This window comes from Eutrigla gurnardus, assembly GCF_963514095.1.
Source record: "Eutrigla gurnardus genome assembly, chromosome: 15".
Taxonomy (NCBI): domain Eukaryota; kingdom Metazoa; phylum Chordata; class Actinopteri; order Perciformes; family Triglidae; genus Eutrigla; species Eutrigla gurnardus.
The window spans coordinates 17529864-17543330 of NC_139938.1; the positions used below are offsets into that span (position 1 = coordinate 17529864).

At 38.0% G+C, this 13467-nt stretch overlaps 1 protein-coding gene across 1 annotated transcript; it reads left to right on the forward strand.

The window, feature by feature from the left end:
• The first annotated feature begins 1842 nt into the window (after positions 1 to 1842).
• Positions 1843 to 12385, forward strand: faxdc2 (fatty acid hydroxylase domain containing 2). Its single transcript, XM_084028927.1, has 9 exons — positions 1843 to 1937; positions 3175 to 3212; positions 5253 to 5350; positions 6225 to 6328; positions 7264 to 7385; positions 9329 to 9534; positions 9874 to 9979; positions 10682 to 10848; positions 11535 to 12385. The coding sequence occupies exons 1-9, from the start codon at positions 1913 to 1915 to the stop codon at positions 11689 to 11691; spliced, it is 1023 nt and encodes a 340-aa protein (XP_083885053.1). The 5' UTR covers positions 1843 to 1912; the 3' UTR covers positions 11692 to 12385.
• Positions 12386 to 13467: the final 1082 nt, after the last annotated feature.

Genomic DNA, 13467 nt, shown 5'->3' on the forward strand with positions numbered 1-13467 from the left:
AGGGTGAGAAGTTTAAGAGGGGGCAACTAAAACATCTAGAGTCTCCAACATGTGTTACTGCAATGTTAGAATTACCTGGCCTATCAGACACTAAACCTGTGTAAACACAAAGTTGATATTCATCTATATTTTGCAACTTAGGCGGAGCAGACTTTGGCTCTAGACCGGTTTGTAATCCCACACACTCTCCCTTTAATGTTTGCCCAGCAGCTGGGAAGCAAGACACGAACTTGTTGAGTATTGATGCAAACTGCAACCATCTCTCCCACATAGCACTGCCCATAGAGCCACAATCATAGCAGTGCTGTTGGAAATAGATCAGCAATACTATGGGACTGACATTCATGGCTTAATGCATGGAAATCTGGTTCTGAAAGCAGAAATAAGATCTCAAACTGGAAGCAGATGTGGATCACTTGCAGCATCTAGTAGTCAATGACATTGAAACAAATACATTAAAACAAGCATCACATAGTGTCAAAATCACCAAATGGTACAATAATAACTATTGATGCACACATCAGTTCATGGTCATTTTTACATAACGATTACGGGGGTTTGACCTCCTGTAGGGTAATAATGGGTGATTAGTGGAGCCAAGGCCTGGAGGTTATCTGGGTCAGGTGATAGCTGCAGGAGATGCAGCGGGCGTACAGTATATAATAAATATTACAAAACAACATGTGTTGAGACATGAGATCTGGTGGCAAACAGCACAAGGAGGCATTAACACATGAAACCTTTTGCACCTTTTGTTTCTTGCCTAGAGGTGAATTAATGATCCAGTTTTGCATGACTTTCCACCGAGTCTGGGGATATTTCTCTTTTCACTGTCATCAATTTCCATTAAAAAAACAAAACACAACAAAACATCAAGCTGCTTTTTGAGAGCCACTATGTATTGATCCGTGCCTGGAAATAGTCTCCAATAAATAGACTATTTAGTCCTGTTTAAGCGATGTTTGCTGTATTGGTAAAGCTGTTTTAGGATTTTCAGTCTTGGGACTTGTTTACAAGAAAACCCTTTTATTCCACACTGTATTGACATTATTGATTGATTGAAAACTTGTTAACGCAGGGGAAACTAGTAACTAAGAGCAAGCTCTGCAGGATTGACCTGTTGACAGTGATATACCAATAATACGTGTGATTAGAAGCATAACACAAAATCAAAAAATGAAATACACGAATCAATAAAAAAACAACATTTAACGTTAGAATATTTACATTTACATGTAGAACATGTTTCAATGATAGCCACAAACTGTCAACGTCTTGTACATTATTTAGGACATATTTCCCCCCAAATTCAGTATTGCATATTTGAAATTTCTTTGGGAGTTGAGATGGGATATTTCCATTATTGATTATACTACCAATTGTCTAAATCATTCAATGTATAGCTTGGTGTATCATATCATAAAAATCCCCCCTAAATGTAGCTGATATCTTGTAAATTGCTGACCAATACTCCAAAATAAAAGAGTTTAATATGATATAAACAAAATAAAAGTACAAAATCTTCACAAAGTTTGATTTTTTTTCTTGAAAAATGACATCACTGATTCATTAATAATCAAAATAGCTGCAGAATAGCTTATGTGGTCAACTAATCGATTAATAGATCAATTGTTGTGGCTATTGGTAAGATATTTCACCGTACTGGCATCACTGTGATTTTCTTTTCTAAGAATAAACATGATATAATATTCTAATCACGTGTTACTTCCTCTCTCAGCCTACAACAACAACAACAGCATTCCCTCCCCCTGGATACCTAGCGGCTACTTCCGGGTACGGCTTAGTCAGCTGACCGAGAAGCGTCCAATCAGAAGTGGCTCACTGTTGTAAATAGAGAACATGGGAAGAAGAACCAGCGACGCCGACGACAGAGGAGACACCGAGAGAAGACATGACGGTGGGGACGAGAGCCAGCGGTGAGTCGGTGATTCTGTTCGTCGGTTAACGTGTCGGTGGACTCGGTTTCTCTCACGTTGAGTTGGTTTACAGCTGGTTGTTTTATCAAAGAGGAAAACAAGTAGTATATTCGTTTTGACAGACCGTTGATAACCTGCTTGTTAAAGTATCAATTATCGATGATTTATCTAGAATATTCTGATACATGTGGTGTTCTTTTGGCTGCATGCCTTTTATTGTAGTGACTATTATTATTATATCCTACTATTAATATGACAAACTTATTTTTTTAAACGTTATTTATATACATTTAGTTAATCAAAATCCATTTCAAGTCAAGTTATCAAAACTTAAACTCCCATTTTAGTTTTTTCTTATTTAATCTAATCACATATTTTACATTAATCTGATAATAAAACATCTTTTTTTTAACCTTTTTTGTGTGAAAAACCACCAAATAATCTTAAACAAGGTGAAATAAATAAATAATTACTCTCTACTTCTTCTTCTACGGTCAAACTACACGTGAAACAGAGAAGCTCAAACATAACAAGTGACATAACAATAAGCAAAACAAAAATCACGTGCAATATGTGTGTCACACAATCTCATGAAATCTCTATAATAATTTTTTCATTCCTTAAATCGAAGTCCTTTCTTCTTGCTCAGCTAATTAGGGGCAGGTTGTTATCCTCAAGAATTTGACTGGAAAAAGTGCTCATTGAGAGAAGATTATAATCGGATTTTGTTTAATACCCCGTCTGTAACTTTTGCACAGGCTGTGCAGCACTCGGGGGATTATTATTATATAAAAAGTAGTCCGAGATGTTTAGACTCTTTTTAATAATTCACATTTTCTTGTTGATAGATGAAAATCGACAAAGGTTCAGTATATGAGGCCATGTCAGAGGCAAACCGATTGAGTTGTATTTATGTACTGTATTAATTATTAATGAATAACAAAAGAAATTAAGAACTTATAAGAGTTTTTTTCGTCAAATTTGGAAAAATAAAAACGTTATCGTCACCACAAAAGTAAAAAAAACAAACTTTAATAGTAGACAGCAGGACATTTGACCTTTAATCTTCTGCCCTCAGTCATTTTTGGGAGTTTTTTTATTTAATACTTTTTGCAGAAACTCAATTCTATTTTTTCATAATAACGATAGATGATGTGATTTCCCCCTTTAAATATATACATGTTGTTATGTTCTAATTTCTGGAAAAATAATAATAACTATTCATTATTGTGTACAGACACAGGAGGAGCTGCATCAATAGAGAGCAGCAGACAGGTAAGAACATCTCTCTAATCTGCTATTTCCATAATTGAGCTCAGATGAATGGTCAGAAGCAGGTGGGTCAGGTGCACAATACGATGAGTCAGCGTGGGCCAACCCTCTTTTAGACGGCGACGGTTTTGTTTATTTGACAAGCTGAATCATATTCCAGTCGGTTAATCGCTGTGACACCTCATGGAAAAATAACTGAGCAATGTTTGCCGTAAAGGACATTTTCCTTAATAATTCGGAATACTTTTTAAGTATTATGTATGTGTATGTATCCAATAGATTCATGCTCCTTCCTGACAACCACCAATTAATATTGTATATAACCGCCCTCCAGCTGCTTCAGTGAGCTACAAATCCTCCTTTAATTTCTATGAATTAGTTTCCAGTTCTGCATAAGAAACACAGAGTCATTGTTATGTTCTTAGAAGTTAAAGAGAAATGATTAAATCTGGTAAATCTAGTGTTGGCATCAGACAAAAAAAGACATTTTTGCAAAGATAAACTAGTCGAAGCCTCTCTTTTATCTGACTTTTATCTGCAAGAGCATTGCCGTCATTTATTCATGTTAGGTAGAGATCTAAAATCTGAAGTAATGTTTGTTTACAATCTGAATCCAAATGAGAGCCATTACAAAAAAACAAGTGTCTGATTTATGTTCACCTGTATAGTTTCTTCCTTTCTGTTTTTTTATTGTATGTGTTGCTTCCTGTGCTTTGCATTTAAAACACTTGTTTCCACTCGCCTGCCTTTTGTCTTTGACCGTGAACTTCATGACTTTTGTCTTGTTTGACTCGTTGTTCTTTGGAGACAGGCTCGACCAGACAAGTTGCATTTTTTTGTCCTCGTGCCAGTTCATTCAGGCCCGTAGGGAACAAAGGGAGGACGGCCCATCATGTGTACGGCCAGGAGAAAAGTTAAGGAGTGCAGACTTAATGTCTTAGATTGGAGGGAATAAATGTAGTCAATAAAATGTAATAAAAGGGAAGATGCACGGTCGATATCAGTAGACATTTGTGTAACGTTTGTTCTCATTGGCTGGGAAAACGCCAGCCGGGTTAAAAGCTGATTGTGACATCAATCCCCAGACCTTATTCCCACTGAGTGACCTGATCCCGTTTTTTCACTACAGATTTAGCTTTTACTAGATGCACTGTGCAATGTGTTGGATACCTTTGTACATTTTTTATTTCAAGATAACAAAAAACACATGAATCTAAATAATCTGTAACAAAGTATTGAGGCCAAATTTCTGCTACTGTCAAAATTGTAAGAGAGAGAAAAAGACTGTAAATCTGTCTCACTCACTAAAATAACTAAAGGGTGTAAATTTAAAACCTTAGTCTGAGATTGATTAATTCAATCACATTTGAATTTCACATAGTATGCTTTAGAAAAAGCTATTCTTACACATACACATATATTTGTTCTTTTATTACAATGCTACCATATTTAAAACATTTCTGTACACCCTTCCATCTACATTTATAGTCAAAGAAGTGCATAATTGAGGTTATTATGAGAGTAAATATGCAATGTTACTTCTCATCATCAAGACCAATAACAAAGTATCCAACCATGATACACCTAAGATATACTGTTTCCCTTCTGCTCCTATGATTTATTTTCTTTATTATGTTGAATTATCTCCATTCTTTTATTACAATGATACCATATTTAAAACAGAACATTTCTGTATACCCTTCCATCTACATTTATAGTCAAACAACTGCAAAATGTAGGTTATTATGGGAGTAAATATGCGATGTTACTTCTCATCATCAACCGACCAAAAACAAAAAGTCTTATTTCAACATGAACCTTGATACCAATGAGATATCCTGTTTCCCTTCTGCTCCTATGATTTATTTTCTTTATTATGCTGAATTATCTCCGTGGTGCTAAATCCCTATGTTGTGGAAACCATGAAGCCGTCTTTGTCTGTGCCACAAATCCTCACTGATTCTGTGGGAAACGCTGACGAAGCTCAACATCACGAGATTTCACAGCATCATCAGCGTAACGGAGAACTCTCTCTCTACGCAGGAGGGCCCCGGAGGACTCTGGGACTCTGTGAAGAAAGCTGCGGTCGTCATCGGATCTGGAATCTTATTGTTGGCTGCATTCGGCAACTCGCTGACATGGTAGGGTTTCCGTTTCCAAGTTGCAGCGTTGTGCAACAAAACCAATAGCTTGTAACCGAGGAGTGACGAGTTATTATATGAATTTATCAGAAAGGGAAAACAAATGGGAGAGTCTGATCGGGTCATGTATGGTGGTGCTCACCTGGTACATCATCATTCCCACTGGAGAAATAGATTTTAGGGAATTGGCAGCTTATTTAAGAGATGGTAAATTAAATCACTAAAAATTGTCATCTGGCTCGGTTGGTGCAGGAGGTGAAAATAGCACATTTTGATTGTTCCTACAAATGAGTCTTTGACAAGAGTTACTTAAAATGCAGTCGCAGTCGAGAGCAATAATAAATAAAGTCAATGTGTTCAGGTGGGCTTTCCCACGGGAGAACAATGGGATATGGTCCTACGGTTTCTCCTGTTTATTACATTTACACTTACATTTAGGTCATTTAGCAGACGCTTTTGTCCGAAGTGACTTACAATCAGTACATTTGTCAAAAGAAAGAAACTCCAACTTATCATTGCCGATAAAGTAAGAGCTAAAAAATAGAAACAAGTGTTCGGTCCTCGTCTGAGTAAAGTAGTAGCTGTTCAGCAAGTATACCTTAAGACCAACAGAAAGTGCTATAGGTAAGAATGTTTCGGGGGGGTGTTAGTGGGTCATGCTATGCAGAGTCAAGTCTTAACAGGTGTGTCTTGAGGTGTTCAGTGTGACTGCTCATGCTTAGAAAGGAGGTTGCTAGGTGGTTGCTAGGTGGAGGTTGTTACTTGGCGGTTAGTCTGGCATTATTAGGTGGTTGCTAGGTAAGTCTCAGCCAAAACTTGAGGTTTGAGAAATTAACCTGTTAATATTGGTTTAAAAACACATTTCCTCCTCCAGGCATCTTCAGAGATTCTGGGGAGCTTCGGGAGATTTCTGGCAGAACTTGTGGACCAACCTGCATGTGACGTTCGAGGGTCATTACACCGCTTTGTTCTACTTGGGTAAGAAATGACAACGCTTGTAAAGAACCTTGACTTGACTGTATCGATACACACTTTGTGTTGTTGTGAAACACTCGGACATGTGGCGGCTTAGTGATCTATTTAGCTGTCGAACCACTCCTTTCTTTCTGTTCTTTTACTTTGAAATATTCACCAATGTGCTTTTAAAGGATGCTCGTTTCCAAGTTCATACTTGTATTTTGGGTTTTTAGGAGAACTTTATCATACTTTTATTTTTTTCTATATATACCTATTCAACCCCTGACCCGCTCCGTTTTAGCACGTTTCAACGGAATTGCGTTGCTAGGCAACAGTTTGGATCCATGTTTACTTCCTGCCAGCTGATATCATTCACACACACTCCAATTAGAAATGAACTGGGACACATTACAAGCAATTAATCCAAATTAATGGATATTTATTTGTTTGGTATTTTGTTAAAACTGTGAAATGGTCGTCATATTTGTGGAGTTGTGACATCACAACTGTGTCACTCTTTGAATGAGCGTTTCTTCCACAGTATTCATACAGCACTGAGAGCCGCTTTATACTAAAAACTACATGAAAAGCTCTAGTTCTACAATATGAGACTGTTTTAAATGAGATTTCTCATGTTTTCATATTTCCCGAGACACAACGACGGCTCTGTTTTGAGAATTATTAGGAAATTCCACGTTTGTGTAGCATCGACTTGTTCAGTTCTGTATATCTCGCTCTTATGATGCTGAAGGTGTTCCCCAATCAGATGTTCTCCATTTCAGGAGGTTATGTGCTGCCAGTCCAAAACGATATGCATTATAAGACGTTTCCATGGTAGCGGTGTGAGGCGTTTCCCCAAAGTGATTATGTAACATGCATTCAGATAAATCAACTTTATATCTGTGATAATGTTAATTAACTTGGAGACAACATTCCTGATTATATTATGGGTCCAGGGACGATGCTGGTTCCCACGCTGGCCTTCTGGTTGACCAACGGTCTGCTGCTGCTGGTGGATGTCACGGGGAAACCCTCCTTCATCACTCGCTACCGCATCCAGGTGGACCGGAATAACCCGGTAGGTCCTTATCCAATGATGTTCCAGTGTCCCTCCTGTTTACTACTAGTGTGTATTTCCTTACGTATGTCCAGATTTTTGATTTCTTGATATTTTATTTCTACATTGATTTAGTAGTAGTATCGTTTACTTATATATTATGTTTATCTATTTATTGTGCATAGTGTTGTCTGTGATGTGTGTGTGTGTGTGTTTCTTGTCAAAGACAATTTTCCATTTTATGTAAGTTTTATGGACATTAAAAAAGTCTAAGTATAACTTTCTACATGTATTTTAATTCATTCATACAGTAAATGTATTATTGTCATTATTATTATTATTTAATTTAGTGCAAAAACATTTAATAATCATGTGTTCGCTTTGAGAAATGATTTATTTTATCTGCCATGGTAAACAAAATAATTCTAATAATTTTGAGATAGATTGTCGAATGAAAATCCTAATAGTGTGTGTGTGTGTGTGTGTGTGCGTGTGTGTGCGTGCGCGCGTGTGCATGTGTGTGTGTGTGTGTGTGCGTGTGTGTGTGTGTGTGTGTGCGCGCGCGTGTGCGTGTGCGTGTGTGTGTGCTGCTGATGTGTCCACCTGTCCGTCTGACCAAAGTCCTTTGACTGTGTTTGATTAACAGACGTTGATGGACACTGGAGAGATAATTCCTGATAACCGGGGCTGGAAGGTCAATCTGAAAAGAATAATCTGATCGTTGCTTACCTTTGCAAAGATAATAACCAGGAACACAAAGCACAGGAAGCTCATGTTCATTGACGGAATACAAATAGATAATTTTTAATCCAAACATCTCTGAAATCGGTGTAGGGTTGCCTCCCTACGTGGATGTTGGCTGTACCAACGTTTCTGTCATGAGTTATAATAAGCCATAAAACATGTCACCTGTGATGAGCTCTGCTGAGTCACTGTTGACTTTTCTGTCCGTCACTCTGAGATATTGAAGCTCCGGAGCCCTGGCGATCATAAACCCAGCTGTCGTGGAGTGCCAATCCAACTTTTATCTTGATCTTTTCTATCTTAAATTATTTGAATTGCGTGCCGATGGCCGATAACACATGATGAGGGTAAAGAACCACAAAGCACCAGTTAAAAACACCTTATTTCAAGTGTGTCTTACTTGTTAATAATAAAAATTGATCTTACTCATAACAGAAATAATGTGGGGAAAGCTGAACGATGGTTTCAGAGTATTCCTGGTATTACTGGGACACAGAGCCATCATTGATGTTGTCTTTGGCTTTTTAAAAAGGTATATTTGCAGCTCGCTGTGAACAAACACGTAACATGTAATTACCAATTAAAACCAATTAACCAATTAAAAAAAAAAATTGGTACAGACGGAAAAAAACATGCATAGGCATAAATGATCTGTTCCTTTTGTATTAACATTGAACACAGTTATGTTAAGGGTTAAACGTTTCCTCGTGCGATGGGTTCTTCGTCCGGCCACGTTCACCGGGTCGCGACCCCCGGACTATTAAACTCCCAGCTCGCAGGGAAAACACACAAAAGGCCATCGTGATATGTTTAGAACCAGCGTCCAAAGTTTAGTGTCAAAACGTCAAGTTTACACACAAACCAAATACATCGGATACAAGAAGCATCCATCGGCTTCTTTGCATTTTACTGAATTATTTAGAAAGAAAGTGCTGCTTTTTGAGTTATATTAGTATAAAATGTGACCCGTTAACACATTAACATCCTCCCAAATCACATTAAAACAATTGTAACATACTTTTCAAAAAACATGGACGACTATTAAAAAACTGTGTCAAAATGTGCCAAATGAGAAGAATTAATGTACATTATGAAAGTAGTAGGAGAAACAAGAAAGCAAAGGTTTTCCAGACTCGACACGTTGTCATTTTAAGAAGCCTTTAATGTAATAATAATATATTTATAATATATTCGTCTCTGACTCCCTCCTTGTTCTCCAGGTGGATCCAGTTAAACTTCGCCATGCGCTGAAATGTGTCATGTTCAACCACGTGTTCATCTCGGGGCCGATGGTTGTGGTGGCGTACTACCTGATGACCTGGAGAGGCGACCCCTGCGGCCCCGAGCTGCCCACCTTCCACTGGGCGCTGATGGAGCTGGCCGCCTTCTCCATCTCGGAAGAAGTCATTTTTTACTATTCACACAGGTTTGGATCATTCATTGTATTGTTTTATGTCAAAATGGCGTAACAATTCTGAATATTCAGCCTCTTTTCTACCCATTTGATGAGAACACGTCTTCCTCTTTTGTCATTGGAACACTGAATCTTGCACATTTTTGCCACCTAGTGGTGAAGAGCGAAGCATGTAAATATAAAGAAAACTAAACTGATATTTTATTGCTTCACTATTTTTTTAATCAGGTTCAGAAATGATTATAAATTATATTATAAATTACTTTTACTCTTGGTATTTTAAGTATGTGTTACTGCTAAACTTTGAAACGGTCACGGTAGATAACTGGGTTTTCCTCCTCGTCTTTCCAGGCTGTTCCACCAACCCGGCCTCTACAAGCGTTTCCACAAACAGCACCACGAGTGGACAGCTCCCATCGGGGTCGTTTCCATCTACGCTCATCCTCTAGAGCATTTGGTGAGCCATCCATCCCTGTTTTTTTTTTAAATGTCCTTCTCCAGAACACTTCTTCCGTATTAATATATTAATTAATTAATTAATAATAATAATAATTATTATTACTTTTAGTACCATTGCTTATAATAATAACTAGAAAATTCCCTCTGGGGGAAATTTGTGTGTACATTATGATGAGATTCTTCAGAGATTTCAAATGAGATGGAGTTGTTTTGGAGGCAAATACGGGGACTGCTTGCTGAAAAACTGTCCCTGAAAAACTGTCGCTGTAAGAACTCCCCGAACGATTTGATATGATTTTGGTGTTTCTGCAGTTAATATTTTGGAGACAGTTGCAAGTTTAATACAGGGGTCCTCTCTCTGCTTCTCTCAGAACATTTTGTATTGGAGTCAATGAGGAAAAAAGACAGGCGTGGCTGCACTTAGAGGCTGCTAATTCAAATTCTGTAAATCTCACGGATTTTTTGAGCACATTGTGAGAGACAGGACAAGTTTGTCTACAAAATTGGAAAATATCATGTGTGTAGAGTGTAATGTATCAATAGCAATTCAGTGTATTATCAATTACATACTATATGAATTAGACCATAGATACATATTTAACCATAGACATACCCTAGACATTTTTTGACCCTTTAAGATGTGAAATGCTGGATCTTCCTCGGCCATTAAAAGCATTTGTTGCTCCTTGTTGCCTGTCAGATCTCCAACATGCTGCCGGTGGCTCTGGGGCCGGTGATCCTGGGATCTCACCTGACCACTACCTGCATGTGGTACTGCCTGGCTCTGATCAGCACCACCATCTCCCACTGTGGATACCACCTCCCCTTCCTGCCCTCCCCGGAGTTCCACGACTTCCACCACCTCAAGTGAGCTCACCTGTCCTCTCTTCCTAACGCGCTGTATGTCGCCGTATCTTCAGCCTGGACGTCATTTCTACACATTTATGACATACAATACTATCACTTTTATTTATGTAATTTTTTGATTTTTTTTGACATACTATCCTATGACTTTTTTAGATTTTGTATGACAATATACTGTGTTATTTTTAGATTTTTTTATATGACATACTAGACAATTTATTTATTTTGTATGATAATATACTGTTACTTTTTTTATTGCGATGCTTTGTTGAATGATTCTGCCTCGACGCAGGAAAGTCTATTTTATTAAAAAAAAGAATATATATATATATATATATATATTTATTTATATATACAGTATATATGTATATATACTATATAATTTAATTTATAATTTTACCTTTTTTATGTGATATTTTATGACATTATACTGTGGCATATTAATATTTTTGACATATACTTTAATTTTTTTGTATTTCTATGACATGCTTGTTTATGACTCTTATGACATTTGTTTGACGTAACTAAAATCTAGAATCTGAATTTCTTTTTTAAAAGTATAACGTTGGAGTGAACGTGAAATCTGTAAAAACAGATTTTAAATATATATATATTTTTTTAAATATTTGTATTGTGAGTTTGATTCCTGTTCCTGGATCAGTTGCGTTCACGTCTTCTCCTGGTTCCAGGTTCAACCAGTGTTTCGGGGTCTTCGGCGTGCTGGATCGGCTCCACGGCACCGACACCAAATTCAGGCAGACCAAGCAGTACGAACGCCACACCCTGCTCACCGGTCTCACCCCTCTGAACGAAAGCATCCCCGACACACCCAAGAAGGGTCAATGATGACCTCTGACCCCTGATCTACAACCGCTGCCTTGCTAAATTTGGGCTCATGATTCGGGGAGTTCTCAATCTGATGTACATGTTAATTGTTTTTTTTTTAATCCAGAAAACCCCTTGATCAGTTACACACTGTGAACGTCTGCAGACATAAACCTCACTTTTTAATGTTCCAAGTAGAAATGTTGCACTTTATTAGACATGCAAATGATGAGGTAGATGGTTGAGCGTGGAAACGAGACCTCTACCTCCCTCCTCAGGTGAAGGAGCCACATCCATGCTGGCTTTTTTTCTCAGCTTTCCCAAAATGAGCATCCAGCTACCGTTAACCATAAAACCCTGTGTTTTAGGGCTGTTTGCTTTTCACTCCTATCATCCGTTAAACAACTTAATTATTTTCTTTTCTAATTATAAACACATTGATCTTAAGCCATGTATTGATTCTTATGAATGCATTTATAATGTTTAGTAACAGCACTTATATCAGTCCAGACTCTCCTCAGAAGCTGCTCAGAAGATACATTTGCACTTTTCATTTCCGCAGCATTTAAAACATATTTGCTTGAATGTGTGTTTCAGGAGGCCTCGGAAATTGTTGTATAAGACATGAATGTTAAAATAAGAAAGATTTCTATTACTGTGATTGATGTGATGTCAATATTTCTGGACTGTTTAAGATTAAAATATTTTAAAGAAGGGTTGTGTTTTTGCTTGTGTCTCCAGCGGACAAGACATGGAATTAGTGGAGGTGGAAAAGTAAGCGAACACCCAGCTGCATTGGTAAAGTTTTCGTAGGTAATAGATTCAGGTGATGCAATCAATTAAACGAACCAATCAAATGAGACCTCGTTAGGAAGAGAGACTGACTTTACTATGGTTGTTGAAAAAAAAACACAACAGTCATACTAGTTAGGGCCACGAGCACTGGTCCCCTCAGCTATTTGGGACTTCAAGTTGCCACGGTAACCCTTTAACGTGCCTCAGGCCAGAGCCACAGTTAAAGGGATAGTTCAACATTTTGGCAAATATTTAGTCACGGCAGTAGGTTCATTACCTTTATTTGTCGGTGTAAGCTATCTTTAGCTGCTCAGAGCTACGCTACGGAGGCTAATGGGTTTTCCTGGTTTCCCTCATCAAACTACAAATACACAATCAAACAACTCCACAATGCTTTCGTGGACACGTTGTGACCTGCACATTCACCATGCTATGTGATGATAATGTAACGTTACGAGACGGAGCCGTTTTAGAGGTAAATTCATGCAAAACCTCTATGTGCGTTCCCTTCAGTTTTTCCAGCAAGCAGTCCCCGTATTTGCCTCTAAAAGAAGTCTGTCTCGTTTGAAATCTCTGAAGAATCTCATCATAATGTACACACTCCGGCAGTAGACCCCGTGACCCTTTCAAAATTTCCCCAGAGGGAATTTTCTAGTTTGTCGATACTATGACTTTTAGTGACTTTTTTCCATCAAGAGCATCCCTGGCATACACAAGAAGCACCAATGACTTTTGACCTTAGCCAAGATTGTCTTCATGTATTGCAGGATGCCTCAGTAACTGTTTTCTAAGACCTGTATGGTGATCTAAGGATCTACTGTGATTGATGCATTGCCAATATTTTCAGCTGGACTGACATGAAATTTCTGGCTTTCGTCGTTTCAAACTTCTTTACTCTCACAGCAGAAATGATGACTCGGACGCCTTAAAAAAAAGTCCCCCCAGTGCGTACTGGATTCCGGCTGGCAGCGCCACTGGGTGTTGTTATATATTCACATTGAA

Bases quoted from the DNA above. Each gene is read 5' to 3' on its own strand.
- faxdc2 (XM_084028927.1), top strand. From the start codon at position 1,913: ATGACGGTGGGGACGAGAGCCAGCG. The intron at 1,938-3,174 runs GTGAGTCGGTGA...TATTGTGTACAG, and splicing joins GGTGGGGACGAGAGCCAGCG to ACACAGGAGGAGCTGCATCA. The intron at 6,329-7,263 runs GTAAGAAATGAC...TTATGGGTCCAG, and splicing joins CACCGCTTTGTTCTACTTGG to GGACGATGCTGGTTCCCACG.